The sequence below is a fragment of the Taurulus bubalis genome (genome assembly GCF_910589615.1).
Source record: "Taurulus bubalis genome assembly, chromosome: 17".
Lineage (NCBI taxonomy): Eukaryota > Metazoa > Chordata > Actinopteri > Perciformes > Cottidae > Taurulus > Taurulus bubalis.
The window spans coordinates 11,699,671-11,721,841 of NC_136605.1; the positions used below are offsets into that span (position 1 = coordinate 11,699,671).

The following is a 22,171-nucleotide window of genomic DNA, read 5'->3' on the forward strand; positions in this document are numbered from 1 at the left end:
CATACTACTTTATTAAATTGAGAAGTATTTAATTATACGTTTCAAATTGTAACTGAAATCAGACTCACCCTTTTCAAATTAACAAAAAAGTAATCCAAAACACTGAACTGGAACCTGCGACCCCCCATACGATTTTAATAGGCCTCATGGAGGTACAGCTATTCTGTATGACAATTAGTTTTCTAATGCCGTCAACAGTTTGATGATCTAAGTTGTATATACATTTGTGTGTCATCTTTCGTAGATTTATTTACTCATTTGCAGCCTTTGGTATTGTCCAATTATCAGTTACTAAATTAGTTTAATCACTTTCCATTCTTTAGTGGATTCTATTCTTTGAAGGCTTCATATAATTACAAGGTGTTTTACTCTATCTTCATTGCTTTCAAACCATCTGGAAGGCTCTTCGGACCCTTCACAGATAACTGATGCAGATTAATCCTAAAAGGAGCACGCTGAGGGTGGGAATGAAAGGGTTGGAGAGGGTTTCTGAAAGCTGGCTGGTAATTGATCCTGTACTGTGACAGGACAGACACAACGCTGCATTATTCAATTGCACCTGCCAACCCCTTGAAACATTCACAATAACAGACAGGAGAGTTAAAATACAGCATCCATCCCCTCACCTACCAACAAGTGTGTTCCTCTGATCCGGCCACGAGAGTAGCCCGAAGCTGCCAACACCTTCCTTGAGATTTACATGTTAAAAGCAATATTGTTAAATGTGACGAGTCGGATCCAGTGCGTCGGTGTGCATGGTGAAGAAAGATTTGACATAAATCCAGACATATTAGTCTTAACAAGTAAAAGTTTATTGGAATGATACATTTTGCAAAATATTACTTTATGTATATTTTTTTTAACATACTCATTGTGTTCTAAGGGTATCTGTCAAGTTCTCCAGAGGGGAAAGATAGTTAAGACTGTCAAAGGCAAGGATATACAGTATTGTTTCCCAAAAGGTACAATAGACTACACAATCACTGTACCCAGGTCATGAGGAAAAGATTAATGTTCTGTTTTTGCTTTTTTGCTTTTTTTGAAAATACAATTAGAAAATATGAACGCAAAACATCTCGGATGTAAAAAGTGTTATGTTTGAATGAAGAGTGTGTGAAAAACTTGATGATAATAGAAGGCAAACACAAGAGAATAACTCATAATTAGCACAGAGCAGTTGATAGTGTTCAGCTGATAGAAGAGAATTAAAGACAATTGACAAGAAGTTGTGTGTGCGAAACAAAAATAATTTAAAAAGGAAAAAGCATTGTGATGACCTCTGTGTCTGAAGTGGATCATGTGGCGTCGCCTTCCACACACACCAACTCTGATTTAGTCATTTGTCAGAACATAAAGACCAAATATATTACATGTGCTCTCTTTAAAGGATTACATAGTGTCTTAAAAAGTTTCAAATAATTAGGACAAATCAATTAAATAGGAGATTTGAAAGTATGCGGCATGTGCTTCAGTATTTGCAAAAGACCGGACAAGTTGGTTGGTGATCCACTGCATTGTTCAATGTGATGCTCAAACAAACCAAAAGGTTAAACAGCGATGAGACCGTCGGCAGCGGAAACTATGATTTCTCAAAACATGTTTTCAGGTCCAGGAGATGTCTTGCCGTTGGGTTGCTTTACCACATGCAAGAAAAACCAAGCTCACCAGAGGAACATGTATCATAAAAAATACACATCATGTTTCCAAACAGCATTGGAACCATCTCCATCAGACAATTCAAGACATTCAAAAGGTATCCTGTGTTTGATCTCACTTACATTAAGAGACAGCCAAAAATAATTACTCAAGCCTACCGAAATCATTTAGTTGAAAAACACTCAAAAATGTCATGGTACAAGACTTTATGACAAATTGATGCACATCTAACAATTCACAGAAGCTTTTCAGTGAGATGGACAAAGTCTAGCACCTAGGGCCTATGGAGGGTGGGGTGGGGGGCGGGCAAACATCCTTCATCAACCCAAGTGTTCAGTCAACAAACCAGCAATGAGATTTGGTCTGCGATTGTCTTGCATCCACAGAAATAAATTTGGCGAAAGGGGACAGCTTTAGGATAGCTTCCTTAGTTTAATTTGTTACATAGAAAGCTGGGAAACGGAAACAAAACACTCCAATCTCAACAGTCCCAAAAATTTGGTTGGACTTCAAATCTATCTGAAGGCGTTACATGTATGGTATATACAAGAGCTTTGGGCAAGGGAGGAAAAAAAACAAAAAAACAATTATCAAGGTGAGAAGCACAAGTTCAGTGACAATTATCAGCAAACTTTTGCCCTACAAGTGATCAATGAACAAAGCCCAGAAGAACTTTCTGACACATTGAACTGGGTCTTGTTCCATCTTCAAAATAGAGCAGCCGTGAGTCCACTTCAATAGTTAAGTATGTTATCCACGATCTCAGGTACCTCAGCACAAATAAACCATAATGCTCTGCCATCTTTCTTTAAAAGTGATATTGTACAAAAATAACATGCACATTTTGTTGAAACGCTTTGCTACTTTTTTGCGTATTAAAATCCACCACCGTCATAGTTACATACAGAAAACTTTGCAATGTTCTCAGTTTGCAAATTTGGCAGAATTTATATATTTATGAAATCTTAATTTCAGTTTCACACCTATGAGACAATCTTGAAAAAGATGTAATTAATACATTAATTAAATATATATATATATATATATATATATATAATTAATGTATTTATTTATTAAATAAACAATAGTCAGGAGTGTGACCACAATGTTAGTTGCTGCTAAACCACAGCTTTTTAACCCACCCATGAGCACTAAATAACACACAAGCACAGAGATTGACATAAAAAGGACAAAATGATCACCAATAGGATTCTTAAAATGCTCTAATAAATTTAGCTAAGAGAAAGACAGACTTAAATGCAAACCTCAGGTTTACCATTTCTCACAGGTCCCCAAAAGGAGCAAGACATGGATGAAGTTTACTGTGATAAATCATTTTCACTCTGATCAAAGAGGTCGCCACTGCTTCAGCTGCAGTGAGAGCATCGTCTACCCAATAAGCATGCCACATTTAGCAGACAAAAGGCAGATGCAGAGAGTTTTCAAGCTTAAAACCAAATGGGCACAAGGGCTGATGCCACCGTAGCCAAAGCTCTGCACCAATGCTTTCGACACAGTTTTCCAACCAGTTGGCATTATGATAGGCACATCTGTTGGACTTGGTATTGCTTGGACAGATTCAGGATGGAGAGATGGAGGGGGGACCAGGGTGACAAGATACAACAATCACTCTTTGAGAAGCTTGTAGAGAGGGCCCAGTCCGAAAAAAGGAGCCTAGCAGATTCAGTACCTTAACAGAGAATCAATGCCTCAACCTGCAAAGACTGAAAACATGTCATTACACCATCAGAAAGATACAAGTATATAGCTGGACAGCCACAACCTATGCCTGTTCTCCTCGAGCCCCTGTCTCAAACACAAGAGGGATAAATAAAATGAAAAGGTAACAGTTGAGAAACAATCAGAAAAGGCAACACTGCTGGTTCTGTTGGATCTTTCTTCACTTTGCCTACCTTTCCATTTGGAAATTTGGGGGGGTGAGTGGGGGGGTTACATTGTTGTCGTCATTACAAATAAGCAAGTTAGCAGTCCACCCTAGCGCTTCCTTCCTTCCTCCCTTTCGGACCCCTTTTTACTTTCTAAACCCCTCTCTCTCGCTCTCTCTCTCTCTCTCTCTCTCTCTCTCTCGCTCTCCGCTACTCATGGTTGGAATCTAGAACTCGGCAAACTCCTTTGCACACTTCTCTGTGAAGGAGACTCTGATTTCCTCTTCCTCGTAGTCGTCAAAGTTGCTTGTGTCACCGGGGCCTTTGCACTTAGGAATAAAGGGAGCTTCCACCTGAAACATACAAGACAAATCAAATCCATCAGAATGATGCAGTGTTGTCCAACAGAGAGAACCAAAGCCATAGCAGGAACAACATAAACTACTGGATGGCTATGAATAGGTCCCAGGTGAGAAAAGAGACAACTGAAAGTAGATTTATATTCCTCTAGAGTTCATTTAGTTTGGGAGTAAAATGCATTATACAATCAAGAAATCATGCGTGAATACTTGGAAGACATACCGCAGGACCAATTTAGTGATCATGTGCTATCATTTTCTTTCCCTCAAGCCAACTCATTCATTTCTAATTTAGCCGGTAATTACCTCGATTTCCCAGAATTAACTGCATGAAAAAAAATGGATGAACTGGCTGGATTCATTTGTATTACGCACAGGCAGATAAATTAATATTGGTATGAAAATTAAAGTCTGCATATCGTGTTTTTGTCTGCTCACTGTCTGTACTCATTACATGCCTGACTGCCGTTGTGGGGGGAATCCCTCTCTGCAGCATTTTCCTGACGAGTCCAATGTTAGGAAGGGCTCCTTATTTAGTATGTGAACTTTGTGTGATTGAGATTTTATACAAATTAACCTTGTGGAGCAAAACATGTGGTTCTGTTTCCATAACTGTCGTAATGTCACACTGAGAAGGACTTGGTCCCACTTCTGGTATGTTGCGGAGCTGCTGTAGTTCTACTCAATCCAGCAGTTTTTGTGTTTAGATAAGAAAACTGGAACACATGTTTTGTGTTTTAGACATTTTCATGTTTTAGACATTTTCCCCATTTCAAAATGTGGAGGTGAGCTCCATTTGAACCCATTACTACTGTATAAAGGCTGACTCGCTCACCTTCCTCTGGTAGATGGCGATCCAATCAGTGGTGGCAAACCACTTGTGGCCCTTGATATCGTTGACTCCGTTCCTGAGGTTGCCAAAGCGCTTGGTCAGGTCCACCTGCAGCAAATTTCTCAACAGATCCTTCAGGTCTGAGCTGAAGTGGGAGGGAAAGCGAACCTGCAAACAGTGAAAGCAGTGTGTGAGTGTGTGTTCACAAGCCCAACGTTTTATACCTCATGCTATTATTTGTAAATAGCATGAGGAACGCTGTCTTATAACATGCATTGTTGTGTGAGTTGTTAAACTATACAACCTGAATGTCATCAATATGTGTACCTAATACACTATGAAACTAATCTGTGACGTTTTCAGTTATTTCTAGGCAAATGTCCTCCAAGACAAACCGGTAAAGATTCTTCAGTAGAAATGCATAAAAAGTTAATAAAATTGCCCTTTTATTTATTCTAAAAATAAAGACATATTTACAAATAACAAACCAAAAGAAACATTCAAGATTAAACAATCATTCTAACAAAGTCGGAATAATGTTAAGTGCAAGATTCATTGAGGAAAATTAGGTATTTTTGTGTCTTGTTCTAGAATATAGAATAAAGACAATGCACACATAATTTCACCAAGGACTGTATTTCAATGCAAAGGGCTGAGAAAGTGATACGATCATATCAGTACATGCGTTTCCCCCTATATTGGTGACGTAATGGTGTGAATGGTAGGAGGAAAACAAATAACTATAGTTTCTTCAGGAGAATCCACTTGATACAGGAAGCAGAAGTTACATTATTGGACAATTAACCTTCCGACTTTTACTTTACAATTTTAGTCTTAAACTTAAAATGTTCCACACAACCATGTTCATATAATTAGGAATGATGAACTGTGACAATACTGATCATTTGTTACACACCGGCTGAAAACAACCCTGGTGTGAATTATGGGCTTTTGAAATATATTTTAGTTTGCAAACCACCAAGCAGCGTAGACGTGTGCACCGTGTTGTACTTACAAAAATAAAATAAACAAGGAATATTTTGGCCATTTTAACTCACCTTCCCTGATACAATCTTCTCGTAAATCTGAATAGGCTGGTCGGCAAAGAAGGGGGGGTAACCAGCAGCCATTTCATATATCAGCACTCCCAGAGCCCACCAGTCCACTGCTTTATTGTAACCCTGGAAGACAAACAGGAAATAAAGGGCTGTCACTTCGGTCCTCAAACAAAAACTCCCACACATAAGAGTGCTGACCGCAGATAGTAAGCAATCAATTGTCCCACAGTCCTGAAGCCGATGTACGACGAGACCGAAATGGCTTCCTGAATGAAGCCCCATGTGGAGAACTCTCGTGACCTCAGGCGCAGTGCCGTCTGCCGAGCATGAACACCTACCTTACTGAGGATGATCTCTGGTGCCAGGTACTCTGGGGTGCCACAAAGCGTCCAGGTTCGCCCTTTCACCCTTTTCGCGAATCCAAAATCTGTTACCTGGGGAACAGAGTGCACAGCTCTAAGCACTGACCACACACACACACACACACACGAGCACCGAGACCAATGAAACGTAATTGTTGTTGATGGCTACTATAACAAACATGCAATCCTTGCCTGTATGTAACCTTGCTGGTCGATGAGCAGGTTCTCCGGCTTAAGATCTCGGTAGATGAGATCCAGCGAGTGAAGGTATTCAAAGGTCAGTACAATCTGGGCTGCGTAGAAGCGGGCGTGGGGTTCACTGCAAAACACATCGGGCTCAATATTTAATTCGACCAGCGGTGCATTGAAAAATGTCAGAGGTGGCTAAAAGTCAACTCACCTGAATCTACCGATTCTCCTTAAGTGGGAGAACATTTCGCCACCGGGTACATACTCCATTATCATATACAGATTACTGTTGTCCTGCAGAGACATTAGCAAAATATTACTTTGACGAGCAAAATACACGCATTAGGTGAACATGCTGCGAAAACAACCAGATTAACAATTTAATGCATACCTTAAAAGAGTGCTCCAGTCGCACCAGAAAGGGAAAACTGACAGCTTGCAGGATACGTTTCTCATTCAGTGTGTGTTCTATCTGCTTCAGCTTCACTACCTAGCAGGGATCGGCACAACATAGGGCGTCAAATTGGCTGTCGATACAGCGTCAATATAGAAAGAAGAAGAGCGGATCACTACTTGTCCCAGTAGTCTTTTACCCATAGTCTAGCATCTGAACATGAACTCCTCCATCCCCATGCAAGATTTTATCTACGTCAGACACAATCTGCTCTTTAAAAAACAGGCACTTGTTCAGTGGTAGCACACTGGACACTAGGTTCATGGCACTGTAGGACATTTTAACTTTTCTTTTTAGAACAAAGTGATCTTTATGATATTGATAAGACCATAAGAGTCACTTGTAGCACGACAAAAAAGATTTTTGTAGCAAAGTCGCTTCTTCTTTCTCCATCTGCTAACCAATGATCCTCGAACTTTTCACTGGTGATGACCAGTGGGTTCAATAAATGTCAACCTAAATGTCGGCACGTTGCGATCATCTCTTGACTGTATACTTGATAGTACATATGGGTTATTGTTGGCTCTCTAGTTTGAAATTTATATAGGAAAGCACTCAAATAAACACTCTTTAAGAATGACTGTCAAAGTCCTGGGATACTTACCAATACAATTTCTTCAAAAAGAACATTTATATCACGTCAGAAACACAAGTTAAGTATTTATATTCATACTGTAAATAGCAGTACCAGTTCTCTTAGAAATACTCTACCTTCTGTTTGTCAAGTATTTTCATGGCAAAATGCTGGCCCGTCTCTTTGTGTTTAACCAGCATGACTCGGCCGAATGAACCAGTGCCTAAGGTCTTCAAACGCTCAAATTGGTCCAATGCCGCAGTTTGCTGAGGGGTAGAAAAGAATGTGTCAGCGACATACCATGAAAAGCCCTACTTTAGTTCACCGTTTCTCTTAAATAACACCTCCATTAAAATGTATCAACAACAAATGTTTATGAAAGTATTCATGTTTGAATGTGAATTAGACATGTTGTCAATCTATTGGGTCTACATAAGAGGTGCACACACGCACACATGTAGGGGTTTCACTTTAGCCCAGTAGAGGGTGCACTGCCCTCTGCAATACATAGGAAGATATTTGCTGATGGGCGGGACTACTTCCATGAGTCCGCCTGCGAGTGAAGTACAGTATGTGAAAACAGGTCAAACTGATTAAAGATTTATTATAAGATGCATTCTCACACAAACAATATTAGCAAAACACTGCAAAATCAAGACTGACAGAATCATAAAAGAATGAAAGTAATGGTGGTTTAACAGAAAAAGAGAACTAATTCTCTTTCACTTTCTCACCTGTGCTGGATTCTCCCATTTCTTCAGGAAATCTTCTTTGGCTTTGGCAAGAAACTCCTTCACTGTAATTAGGAACAACGAGCATATTCATTAGTGAGAGTTCATCTGTTTTTACGAGCTCAGACTTACAGGATTTTGATTAATAGGTCACCTCAACTAATCACCAAGACCAAGGGAAGGAAATAACGTGAGTATGTGTGTGTGTGTGTGTGTACAGAGATGAACATAACGTGCATGATGCCTGAGGCTTAATTTGTGAATTAAGTTTATGCTAACATTTCTCTGATCATATTAAGTATTAAGTAAAGTACAAGTCAACAGATAGTAGATCGTTTCAGGCCAATAACCATGATAGTATTGCAATTTTTTTATTTATAGTGTGTGTAATATATATATATATATATATATATATATATATATATATATATATATATATATATATATATATATATATCTTGCCTAAATTATCACAAGTGCAGACACTTGCTTTTAGAACGTAGATCAGCTTAATTAAATCAAGGCGTGACCAGTACGTAATACGTAATTAAAGGTTAAAATACACCTGCATGTGCAAGCTCCAACTACTGGAGAGTTAATTTCCTTGCAAAAATGTTGAGTGAAGACAAAAGGACACACCTAATCAACTCATGACAAGTTCACTGAAAATCAGGGAAGGGATAAAAAATAAAAAGCACAGAATATCCCTCGAATACAGCAAGAAGAAGAGAGGAAAAAAAAATAAAGATTAGGTCTGACACAGCTGTAGATCTTTCTCGTGCATGCTTGCCTCGAGTCTGTGCCAGCCAGGTACTAGTGATGGAGGAGGCAACAATGAGGCCTCTAACGACTCTGAAGAAGCTACAGGGTTCTTGGTTGAGATGGGAGACGCTATGCACACAACAGCTTCACAAGTCCCAGCTTTATGGGACAGTGGCAAAAAGAAAGCCAAGCACATGACATTTCAGCTATAGTCTGCCGGGAGCCATGTGAGAGACTGAGAACAAAGTGGGAAGAAGAAAAAAAGGTTCTATGGTCTAATTAAACTAAATGTGGCCATTTTAACCATCACACAAAATGCTATGTTCAGCGAGCTAAACACTGGACATCACCCCATCATCCCCAAAACGATTCACGGTGTTGCCACTGCATCACGATGTGGGGACGCTTCTCTGCAGCAGAATGAGGAGGGCTCGTGAAAAGAGCAGGGCAAAATTAGCGCGGTCCTATTCCTATCTAGAGTTGAAGACATTGCTGTTCCGTCATAGTGCTGCCCATACAACTCGATGCAGCCACTGCCCCACAACACAAAACCCATGCCTCCGCATTGTGGCCAGAGACATGCACACAGTTCTTTTTTTCCTCAGAAGTGGACCCTTCGAATAAGTTAGTGGTTCTACACTTGTGAATGCAATGTTGTGGAAAATTAAACAGATCTGGAATAATAAGTTGATCCAATGCTGAGTGCAGTTTAACCCGATGCCACAATTTAAGACACGGCAATGCAAAATCCCACATGCAACACTGTGTACACGCCTGCCCCTATAGACCAACAGACCCGGGCCTGTGCACAGAGATCCACACCGTGGATCACATACGGTCATATTCACATTCATTTTTCTTGCCCTTATCTTTATGAGGATAGTCACAGTGCTCTGTGGGAACATGTAGATAACCCGTCCTTCCTCATTCCTCCTTACCATCTGTGTACTAGTTTTGAGGACACTAGCTGCCCCGGCAGATGATAGAGCACAGATTCTTCTAATGTTATCCAGGAAACCAAATAGTCGAGTTTGAAATTTAAAATGTACGGTCGACAAAAAACAATAGTTTTAATTTAGTTTCTTTAATCATGATAGTAAATATAAAGAAAGAACATGACAAATGTCATGATTCAAATTGTACCCCTTAACATTTTGAACACAATAGCTCCTACATTTAATGTCCAACCCTAATAACATCAGGAGTAATATAAATCATTTATACTAATGTATTCACAACTAAAAACAATCATAAACCTTGTTAAGCTATTCAGGGTAATGTGGAATGTCCATCTGCCTCGGTAATCGATGCAAAACAAAAGCCAAGGTCACAGTTGAACTAAAGTAAGCCAGTCGGCTGTCAATACCGAAAGTGCATAGTAATGTAATCACCAACTTTTGGATAACAATATTTAAACTAATGGGCTTTTAGACTTGATAAATTGAGAAAACTGAGATAAATGTAATCGTAGACATTAAAAAAATTGCAATGATCTACATAGAAACTGTGCACATCTCTCAGACACACACGAATAGTACACAAAAGGCTTAATCCTCATCCAGCTAATGTGATTTCCTGCAAATTCTCCAAAGACCAGCAGCTCCAACAATAGGATGGGAGAAAGCCAGCAAGAACGGCAGAGACCAAAGTTCGCATAAACATGTCGAGAGCCCTGCTGCTCCCAGAGAGCACTGGAGGCTGGTCAACATGGAGAAAACATTTCCAGTGAAAGTTGCTCAACTCCCACTTCCGAGCAGATGAAGCCACGAATGGGGCTCCTACCGTCATAATTTAGAGTCGTTCAGACGAAAGACGTGGGTGCTGCAAAAGTAGCTGGGAGCGAAATGGCAAAAATCAACAGCTGTCTGAGGAATGCTCTTGATCTCAATAAATAATCCCTGTTCTGAGGCTCGGTTGCCATAGCTACCATGGTCAACGCAGGTGATCAACTAAGACTCGACCCCTCAACCCCAAATTCCTTACCATCTGGGATGACTATGGGTACCTCTGGTGCTGCAGCATCTGCCGAGCGCGACCCTGATTCACTTGAGCGCGAGGATGACTCCCTCTTCCCTGCATGCCTTCTGGAGCTCTTCCTGTCACACATTAGCCCTGCAAAGTCTCCCCTGTTCTTCCTCAAGAGTCACTGATTCATGACCTTTCCTTCCCCTCCGAGAGCACCCTGGTCAGATCAGCAGCCCCGCTCATCCACAGAAACGGGTCAAGTGTCCTTGCCAGCGAGGGGGGGGGGCGTCTTCGGTCTTTTCTGCGACTGTCACTTTGCTGGGGACCAAGTTCAGAAAGTAGCATCCACATCTAGTGTGCAGTCAAACATAGCGTGGAGACCAGCACTGCTCCCTTTCACTCACAGATCAATTGGACCCTTGCTTTGGTTTGTATCAATATTTATTCTGTACACAAAGTACTCTGCCGTTCCCTCCCCTGTCAAAGACACACACACACACACACACAGAGAGGCTATATATTGATCTCAACAGAGGCATAATCACCAGGGGGAGGGGCGTAAATCACTAACTGGTATATTTATCCAACCCAGAGAGGAAGTCATATGGAAAACTAGGCCTAAGTGAAGACCCTTGAGATGAGCTAGACGCATCTAGATTCTCGAAACTTTCCCTAATTAGCAGAACCAATCAGATGTCACCGTTGCAAAAAAAAAACTAAAACTAAAACCTCTCCAAGCTGACCGGGATGTTTTTCAAAACATAAAAGTAGAGAGTTGTGAATCAAGAACACACAAACCACAGTGAAACTTTTTTCTCCCTGCCCAAATGCACCAGAGAGTCTATGTAGTGCCAGTGCTGAATCAATTCTCCAAAAATCAATCCTGCATCTCTCCCCTGGGCCTCACTGGCCCACTGTGACGCAGGAACAGAGGGGTTATATTAGGGCGAGCTGACCGATATTTAACTGTGAAGTGTGCCAAATCAGGTCCCAGGCTTCACCAGGCCTTGTTCAGAAAGCATACATCCCCATGTGGTGCATACAAAATCAGTCAGCTGGGCCAACAGAGCTGCATGTAAACCAGGACGGTGTTTTCATGTGTGTAGAGGTGAGAAATCAATTAGCAGTCATCCGCTCAATACCGGCAGTAGATATTTTACTGTGACTGGTGAGCAAACAGTTACTGGCTAAATATACTACATCCTACTGTAGGAAGTGATTGCTGGTCACATCACGTGTGCCACATCAGGGCTGCACAATTCATCAAAACATTTATTGAAATACCCACAATATTCTTTAAGGCAAAATTTGGATGTGAAGGCCAAGTACTGTACATGCATCCATCTGTCTCACTGTGTACTTGTTGAGTAAAAAAAACATTTTAGTTTGTGTTTTTATAGGTTACAGTGTATTGATTCATAATGCATGACATTATTGTGTGTTATAGCTTGATGTTTCCACAGAGAACAAGATATTTCAAAATCACTGCCCGTAAATAAAACTGCAGCTTTACAAGACAAGGATTACAAATATGCCTATTGTTGCTGTAAGAATCCAAAAGGAAACTACTTTTCTGATCACTGAACTCCATCCTCAAGTTTTGCTCTGCTTGCTGCTGCTGGATTTTGCATCTCAGGATTGTTCCTGGCAGTATGTCAACTTGCCAACTCAGTGCTGTAAGCTTATCGAAGGTGGCTGATTGGCGTTTCAACAGTAAGGTCCACTGGTAATCAGTGCGGGCTTATAACAAAGCCCCTTTAACTGGAGACAGGAAGTGATGAGCGATCCAAACACAAACCTGCCCCTTTTACACAAACCAGCTGCGTGCAGAGCGGGAGCAGGACATGAGCCACACAGATATTTATAGATACAGGGAGTTGCAATTTGACAGGGTGCCACCTCATTATATGAGGTGCAATTAAAAACACAAAAGATTAGAATACAACAATCCATATGTCATAACATTGCATGTGAAGTACAGGAAAATATCTCCAAGCTACCAAACACTCATACAAATCGGATTTAAAACGAGAACTACCACTGAGAAAGACAATGACACAAGAGTTTTCTATCAAAAAATAAAGTACATGTCTGTTTGGACAGGTTCATTACGACACTGCGTAACAGTTTAAGGCAAATAGTATGATGCTGTGCAGAATGGTGCCCGACAGACACTAGCACAGTTACTGAGAAATTCTTTCCTTTGACCTGTAACTGGGAAACAATAGGCCACAGATGAGAGACTAACCACAGGCTGCTCTTTGTCTATTTGTACACAAGATTACTCCACCAATGCCAATAGACAGTCAGCCTACCAGGTCACGTTATTCATTTAGTAACAAACATTAGGAAAAGGGAAAAAACAAATAAAATAAAACAGCTTGATTATCTCTGTTAAATACTACGAATTCAAGCTTGAATTCCGACTGTGAATGGCTAAGCTAGTGGGACAAATAGCATGGACTGCTACCTAACCCATGCTTCTGTCCAGCTCCAGAATGAAAACTCACACCAGCAGCAAGCCTCTAGCTCATCCTGTGGTTGGCCATGTCTGCCTTCGCCACTGCCCGTGTCCCCTAGACAGGGCCCGGCTCGGTGAAACAGCCTTCCTGCCAGCCTGTGAATAACAGACATCATACAAGGCCGGAGGAAGCCAGCTGATAGCCAGTGCAGAGTCTCAAACCTGCAGTATGTCCAGAGGTTCTAACAAGTGGGAAATCCAGAAAATGTGATGCCAACAACGTCTTAAGGGCCAAAACGGCAAGCTATCCTGGCTGGCTGTGTTTAGTTTATAGAGTAGTGGAGGCGATGACCAACTGTGAAAAGCCTGGGCTGGACCTTCCTTGCTCCTTCACTTCCTGCTGCAGTTCACAGAGTGTCTATCCGGCCTGCTTCCTCCCATGGGCCAGAAATCAGCTTTGTATACTAGTACAGCGGCTGTGCGCTCGTCTTCTCCAGCCTCAAAACGTCAGTAGAAAGAGACCTTGTGCACCAGAACAAGCTCTCATTCTCAACACTCTCGCTTTCTCTGTAGAATGAAAACAAGCTGCCATGTTGTCCTTAATTTGTAGCTGCTCTGTGGAAAAGACGCTCCTGGGTGTGGGCTCTGGATCCCTGGTCCACACCCGTCTCTGGGGATCAGGGTGGAACTTCAGCAATCAGGTTGATAATGATGTGAAGCATGATATATGAACAAATATTCCAGTGCGGCAGTGTCTGCTCTGTCTTCTAACATACTAATTCAACAATTTACATTACTTCTTGAGCATTCAATTTTTTTAAAATCTCACCCGAGAGTCATAGGCCTTGTTACAAGGAAGGTTTATCAGTGATGGGTTAGTCTTTCATAGCCAGGCCTTTCTCCACAGCACTGTGCCAGCACTAAAGCAAGGTCTCAATCCGCACATTATCATTCTGGTATCAGGGGGAAAAAAACGCAATGGCTTGTTTATGATATGTTTAAAGACATACAATAGACTTGGGCGTCGCTTAGCGAGGTACACAGCGATGATATCCGTGCAAAATAGATAGCGCAAACAGCGGAAGAGAATGAGAATGCTGGCTGAAACGGGCGGCAGGTCTATACCCACAGTCTACATCCGGTGAGTCAGAATAGAGATGGGTTAACATTACAGAGGGACTGGCAGTCATTCTTCTCTCTCGCACACACACACACACTCTCACTCTCTCTCTCTCTCACACACACACACACTCTCACTCTCTCTCTCTCACACACACACACACACACACACACACACACACACACAGAGAGAGAAGATACCTGCTCAGACTTTGCACACTTGAACGTTATTTATGGGGTCATGGATAAAACGGTGTCCTCCGCAGCATTTTCTGAGGCGTGCAAACCCAACTGGTAAAAAAAGAAACCAAACAAGCGTTTTATTGGGAAATGGGATTAAATGTCTTCCTGATTTAGTAGTTAAACTCTGAGGTTCAATGTAAATGGGTGTATTTTGCTAGCTTATACAAACGTCCCGTTCATTTTTATATTATAGTAATAAAAACTGACGGACGTGTGAGAAGCTCATCAACATAAAGAAAAGTTGTGGGAAACAACAGTCCACAAGACAATTGGCATAAGCGGGGTATCTCTTCTTTACCGTCTTGCACACACACAAACACACACAGTGACGCATACAAGAGCCCTTGTTCCAAATGCTGCTCATCACATGATATTCAAGAGACTCCTCAACTCCCAAGTTTCTGCCTGGAGAGGATCACCCTCATGCATCATATGACCCCGTCCTGGTGGCTTTTACCTTCTCCGATAACAACCAACTTCCCTCTACTCACTGTCAAACGCAGCCTGTGGGACTCGATGCTCGGGTCCACATTGCATTAAGCACTGTGGACACTTACACAACACTTACAGAAACCCAAAATATGTGTACCATCACACTCATCTCAAATCTCCTTGTGTCTTAAAACAATGTTATTTTTGGATACAGGAGGAATATTTTGTACCCAAAAAAAACTACTTTATTAAAAGTGCATAGGAAAACCTCACACACGAGTTTAGGTTTGCAATGTTATTGTAACATTTGACCTTATGAAAGAAGGGAAATAACATCTGAAACGCATGAACAGCAAAGAAACCTATGACTGTTGTATAAGGCTAGTTGTTGTTATCCTACTGACTGGCTCTTCTGAATATAACCTGAGGCTTTTAATCACGAGCTTTCCCACATAATCAGTGGAGAGAATGAATAACATCCTCTCCTGTTGAGATGAACCTAGTGTCACAGTAGCCTGTTTGAAGTGTGTATGTGGATGGCCACGGGTGTCTTTCATGGGCTTGTTTTAAATTGACAAACCAGGAAAGTTGAGCAAATCCTGCACCTCCATGGAGAGAATATGGGTGTCGAAAGCAATATTACATTGGGTCAGTGAGTAGAGTCCCCTTGGCCTTGATACAATATGTAGGTGACAAGTTGCAGTATTTATTATAGGTGCCATTGTGGGTAAACAGGAAATAGCAACACTGCACAACGTCAGGTAGCATGACATAGCTCGCTGCTGCAGCAGCTCCGGGTAAAGGGTACTCACCGCTCTCCATCTCATTGCCCTTCTTCGCGGTGGGCGTGTTGCCCATGATAGCAGGCTGATGGTGGAGTCCCTGGGCTCAGACCGAGTCTTCCTTTACAAGTCGATGAGGGATGCTACACCGCTAACGCAGTCACTGGGCTCAATGACGCTGACAGCTAGCTACTAGCTACCATTATTGACCACCGAGCGTAAATGCGTTTCCCCCGATACGTCTCCTCGAGGAGTTCGGTCAAACTCCGACCAAGCGAGTAAATACAAGCCTGCAGCCGACACTAAAAGCGTACGGTTAGCTAAGCTAGCACGCTAGCTAACTCTCGCAGAGGTGGCCAGTAGACGTTAGCTTCTCTAGTGTTAGCTCGTGGATTTCCAAGCGAGTCCCGGTGAATCAAGATGTCATTCGGCTGTCCTTTACGTCCAGAGACGACTCGGCTTATCCAGAATCCAGTCAATGCCACGAGACGGGTCGTCGAAAGCCGTGTTCTGCCCTAACGTTCACGAACAAGCTCGCGTTAGCTCGTGGCGTCCCTCGCAGTCTTATCCCGGCCTGAACTAACCAGGTGCTATCTCTGTGTAGTCAGGCCTGTTCACTGGAGACCTGGGCAATACAAGTGGGGTCCAGGTTGCTCTTTTTCTCCGCTGATGGTATTTTCAAACGGATCTCTCCCCATTCGTTTCTAAACCAGGCATCAAGTGCAACGGTTTCCTGGGACCGACCATCTGATAGTCGATTCCTAAGATCAACAGACCCCTTCCATTAATCTTCAGACCGCAAGGGAAACTCCAGTCATCCATCCGCCGGGTCCCGCCTCTCGCTGCCTCTGATTGGCTACCAAGACAGATCCTTACGCGACAGAATTCGCAATCCAACTGCTGATTGGATAAGCGTCAACCCATCCAGACATTACATTGATGCAATTCGTCTGTCAAATTATTCGGTCCCGCCCCTCCTAACCTTGCTAGTAGCCAATACGCCCATAAATGTAATTTTTTCTTTTCTCTTTTACTTTGAATTATCAGCCGTTTGTATTTATCCGACTGAGTTTCGTGTACGATACCCCAAAAACTTTTCTGCATCTGTCAATCGCAATCCTATGTTCAGAGTAGTATTTTCCAGAGCCAGTTCTGTAGCCTAGCCACCCCTTTTACCCGACCGATCCGTGATTGGGTGTGACGTTGACACAGGCTATTTTTAGTAAAATGTGAAAATATAAGAGGACATTCACTGTGATATTTATGTTACAGAGTTGGCACTTTGTTATATTTAACCGTATCATGGAAAAATTAAAATAATTGCTCTGTACCTTTTGGTCAAGGTTTGAAAACACTAGTTTTCAGCGCAGACACATTCAAAAGTGGTATGAATATTATATTTCTTTGCTTGAAAAAAAGACAATGAAAACAATATTGGGCAAGTAATAAGGAGGAACATAGTTGTCACTTTCACACAGACGTTCACATACAGATACACAACTAATACAATGTTTTTTTTATTTGGAACACACAGTAGCAAACAAAAAGAACAAAAACTCAGAGAAAGTGATGTAGCCCATCCAAAACTCAACAATCTAAGTGGGTAAAGGTTTAAGTGCAAGATAAATTTGAACACAAATATGATGGCAGAATATAAAATTCCTGTATGGCAATACATTGCAGTTTATTGGCCTATTGCTTCAGTGCTGAAATCTTCTATCAGTACAAATTAGTTCTGCACCAACAAAAGGAAAGGAAGGTGAATCACACATCAACTTGCGGTGCCGATTCAGTTCAGCTGCATCATTTACCGTTCTCCATTCCATGAGTTAAACCACTTCGATATTGCTTTTAACAACATGGCAAAGAGGTCCCCATCTATAAGTGATGATCATAAGTGTGAGATGCTCATAATCGTCCTCGGAACAAACACTTTTCTGAAGTTCAAGATGGGGTCTATTTTTGACAAGCTTCAGGAAAATAAGGGCAGCTGTAAGGCAAAGACATCTGTACATCCACACTACAATGTCCACAGGCATCCTTCAAAAATGAAGATCTCCTGTTGTGAGTCATCACATGTGGGGCTGGGGTCGTCTCTATAAGAAGTCCATTGAGTTATCTGGTAGTATCCCTAAGGGTGGGGCCTTGCCTGGGAGACAAGATGGAGGGAGCATGGTGTTTGACGTGGGATCCACGTTTTCACAGTCTTCCATTCGCTCTGCACAGCCTTCCCAGTTTATATGGAATCTGGTCACACGTGGGTTTGATGCCAGAATATTTCTCTGGAGCTGGAAGGAGGAAGGAAATATAGATACATATTTTCAGATATTTTCATAACGTGAATAGCAATGTCGTTTTTAAGTGTAAACGATGAGAGTTTAGACAACTTCACCATATCATCTGCACTTGGTCACAGTGCAGATGAAAGTACAGAAATTAAATTACACAGCTGGGTACTAACTGGTGTGGCTAAGACAAACATACAATGTCTGCTTACACATTTTATAACCTAAATGGAAACAATTGGTCCACATTTGAAAAAAACTTTCCCCAGAGGTCTGATTAATTTTCCATTAGCTGCAGCTAATGTCCACATTGCTCTTATCTAGTTGGCATCTAGACTCAGGGCAAGAAAATGTGAACCCTCTAGATAAGAAAATGGTACAAAGGTGCCAACTTATATTCATCCCACAATGAATAATCAATGCAAATTATATAATAACCTACATCAAACCACCAATTTGTACTTGTGAGTTAACAGTTACAAATACAATCCTTTGTCATTACAACAAAACTCTGTGGCTTATTACTGAAGTTACCATCTGAATTAAGAACAGTTCAAAGAGTAGTAACATTCCTGCTTAACTAGTTATATAACTGAGGGAATTTGATAGGATTACATGTCATTTTTGGAGGATAACACAATGTGTTCCAAAGTGCAAACTCCACAGAAAGAAAAGCTTCAATTCTGCAATGTTTTAGTGCACCATGCTGCCATATACTACAATTGTTCTTGCTGTTTTCATGGTAAAAACAACATTTTTTTAATCATCTTTCATTGCAAAATTCCTTCAAGTCTTCTTCCACCAGGTAGAACAATATAAGTTTAAGCATCATCATTAAAATATCAGTAATCATTACATTACATTTCATTTAGCTGACGCTTTTATCCAAAGCGACTTACAATAAGTGCAATTCAACCATGAGTAACAGTCTCAGAACAACAGGAATCACGAAAGTACAATTTCTTCAACAAAGTTAAACCACAAAGTGCTATCAGTAAGTGCCATTTAAGTGCTACTAAAGTGTTTTTGTTTTTTTATGTGCCGCGGCTCAAAAAAGGTTGAAAAACACTGAAATAAGCACCAGGCAGCCGACAACAGAACTCAAATTATCCAGAAATCAACTTTTAGTCTGACCTGTGCGTAGTCTGGCTTGTTCGGTGGATTTTCCCGAAGCTCTGGTTCTGTGTATTCATTGTTCACATAGTAACCGATGCGAATGAACTCCTGGCCCCGGTATGTGCAGGTAATCAGCACTACAGTCACACCAACAGCATCACTTTCAGGAATCAATCCAGTGTTTGGGGCATCAGCCTGTTAAAAGAAACACAACACTAAGATGCAAGATGTTTGTATTCATACAGTTCAGGAATATAAACTGCCTATGATGGCATTAGGTTTGTAAATAGGCAAATACATTTATGTCATTCAAAATATGTTTACATTGACCCTTTAATGTCTGGCTGATCCTGAACTGTATAGGTTTCTTGTTTAGGATCCTGTAGCGTTAAACAGATTTGAGATGATCCTGCTAAGCATGTAGGACAAGAGACTGCTTAAGCCGTCTTCTGTTAGTAGTCTATGAACATAAAGAATTACGAGTGTTTTTACGACACAAACGGCTTTTGAAGAAATCTGATGTTGATATTTGAGTTTCAAAAACCCAATAATGGTAAACAGCCATTGTTTTTTTATAGAACTTATAAAAAGTTTTGATAAGGTTCCCTACACTTTTTTGTTGAAAAACAAACAAACAATTTTACCAAGACGTGTACGTGGCAAGACAGTCAAACAATACACCTATTACACCTAGTTACATTAATACTCTTTGTCAAGCCATGTCCTGGTCAGACTCCATATCAGGGATTTATATATATTATTAATATTACCTGGCAATGCGTTTTCCAAAAATATCCTTGGCATTTCCATACTCTAATTTATTTTTGTTTATCGGTTTACATATTTACAGATAAAGATAAATCTGCAATGAGCTGTTATAGACCAGGTTAATTCTCGTAGTCACTTTCTTTACATGCAGGATATCAACCAGTTTGTATGGCTGGAAAAACAACTACCCAAAGTGCGACATTTCATGTAACAGGTTGTGATCGGGAACTGCAGTATAATCTTCTCGTTGTTGAAAGATGTAAGTGTCTGTTTGTAATTTCTGATCATTGAACTTGCTATGTACACATAGAAAAGCTAAGCGGGAGAGGAACAATAACAGTTTTTAAAGGCAAGGCTACAAAGAATATCAAAATGCCATTTCGGAAAAGTGTAATAACATATTGTTATGAAATTACAGATCCCAGTATATGATATATGGCCAAAGCAACACAAACCACTATTTCAGTCAGTTTGCCAGAACCAAACACACCTGAAACACAAACATGTGTCTCCCAGCAGGCACTGGGCCGACCAAGACGGAGTCGAGGATTTGATCGTACTCTTCACTCTCTGCCGAGCCAACGTAGATGATCTTCCATTCCAGGTCTACAAAGAAGAAATACAAAGTAAGTTATGCTTAATATAGAATCAGCAATACATGTATATATTTTGTATGGAATGCTTCTTTATAGTAGTATGTAGTGATGAGACAATTAGTTAATGAATCAATTTGTTGATGAAGAAAAGTTATTGATAATATTTAATATATAATAATATTGATCATATTTGTCAATAATCTAGTAAACATATGTACACCACCTGGTTAAAACTGATCAAATACAGTCAATAGGTAAATGCTTTTTTACAAATAATACCACAAGTGATTTTGCTTTCACTATCCGCTTGAAATACAGAAATGTGTCCAAATTCGGTCACATTTACAAAGACAGTATAGACAATATCCAAGGGAATGCATTACTTGTTATTGTGTAACATTATAATCAATATCCAATGCATGTATGAATAATAATGCCAACAACAATGGAAACAACGTATACTGTATAGTACATTGAAATTCAAAACGACACAGACAACAATTTCTGGACTAAAGTTACGTGTAAAAGTAATCATGCTTATTGGTGAATTTTTTTTAGTTGCACTGTAACCCATAACAACGTCCCTAGTTTCACAAAACTAAACGAGGAGTATTCATTTAAACAATAGGAATAACCTGGAAGCCACAACATGAATGAACTTCAGACCAGAGTTTATGATAATTGTAATAATGTGCACAGGCAAATTTAGCTACATTTCACGGATCTGACCTTAATTAACGTCCGATAAGTTAAAGACGTGTCTACCACAAAGGCCAAATTACTTAAAGCCGTGTAAAACGACTTTGATATTACCTTGTAACGTGACGTTAACTTTCACAAACTCTAATTAGAGTTAAGTTAGACGTTAATGTAGCCAACCTTTACATCTATTGATGACGTGAGCGTTTAGTGTGGTTACACTAACATGACTAACATTAGCAACAGGGATGCAAGGTCTCTTACCTTCGGGAAGGTCCTCCATGCACTCAAACGTTATCTCAAACTGAAAAGGGTTTCCAAAGCGACTCGGGTTATCTAGGACAGCCACATTCAACACTTGGACCTTCGCCATTGTTGCTGAAGCGCTAAAACTGGCGAACCAAAAACAAACGTCACACCAGATACCTGGGAAAGCTTCAAACGCGCCAATAAAACAAGACGTGAACAGAAAGAGAGACCGAGGTTTTATCTACCAAACAACTCCGGTTGTACCTAATTTAAGCCTTAACCATACCCCTAAATGCAGACTACTACACGCTTAATTTAAGTTCAGTATAACTCGCGGACATTACATTTGAGGATAAATATGATGATCCCGCCGCTTTCGCTGTTCAACTACCCAGGATCCTTTGCGGGTACGGCAAGCAGTAGGTACGCGCGCGGAAAAGGTGCCATTTCCACCAGAGGGAAGACAAACTGTCGCAATTGCCCCCTAGTGGCAGGTACAAATAATAATTACAGCCGATAATGTAGGCCTGAGCTTATAAAAACTCATTGCTTACATTATCGGCTGTAATTATTATTTTTACCAGACAATAAAG

General features: G+C 40.8%; 2 protein-coding genes across 4 annotated transcripts; both read right to left on the reverse strand.

Moving 5' to 3' along the window:
- Positions 1 to 2,064: 2,064 nt before the first annotated feature.
- prkacaa (protein kinase, cAMP-dependent, catalytic, alpha-a) lies at positions 2,065 to 15,944 on the reverse strand (the record flags this gene model as incomplete). 3 transcript variants are annotated; one of them, XM_079233079.1, is made up of 10 exons in its annotated part: positions 2,065 to 3,895; positions 4,737 to 4,901; positions 5,792 to 5,914; positions 6,130 to 6,225; positions 6,346 to 6,472; positions 6,554 to 6,636; positions 6,734 to 6,832; positions 7,508 to 7,636; positions 8,105 to 8,166; positions 15,896 to 15,944. In XM_079233079.1, the coding sequence occupies 10 exons, from the start codon at positions 15,939 to 15,941 to the stop codon at positions 3,770 to 3,772; spliced, it is 1,056 nt and encodes a 351-aa protein (XP_079089205.1). In that variant the 3' UTR covers positions 2,065 to 3,769. The 3 variants fall into 3 exon arrangements, with proteins under 3 accessions (XP_079089205.1, XP_079089203.1, XP_079089204.1); XM_079233077.1 differs by lacking the exon at positions 15,896 to 15,944 and adding an exon at positions 13,339 to 13,465; XM_079233078.1 differs by lacking the exon at positions 15,896 to 15,944 and adding an exon at positions 10,847 to 10,970.
- A 1,460-nt stretch (positions 15,945 to 17,404) lies between these two features.
- asf1ba (anti-silencing function 1Ba histone chaperone) lies at positions 17,405 to 21,900 on the reverse strand. The gene is made up of 4 exons (XM_079232790.1): positions 21,594 to 21,900; positions 20,525 to 20,640; positions 19,285 to 19,461; positions 17,405 to 18,153 (listed from the first exon to the last, which is right to left on the reverse strand). Exons 1-4 carry the CDS (start codon positions 21,700 to 21,702, stop codon positions 17,962 to 17,964), a joined length of 594 nt encoding a protein of 197 aa, XP_079088916.1. The 5' UTR covers positions 21,703 to 21,900; the 3' UTR covers positions 17,405 to 17,961.
- Positions 21,901 to 22,171: the final 271 nt, after the last annotated feature.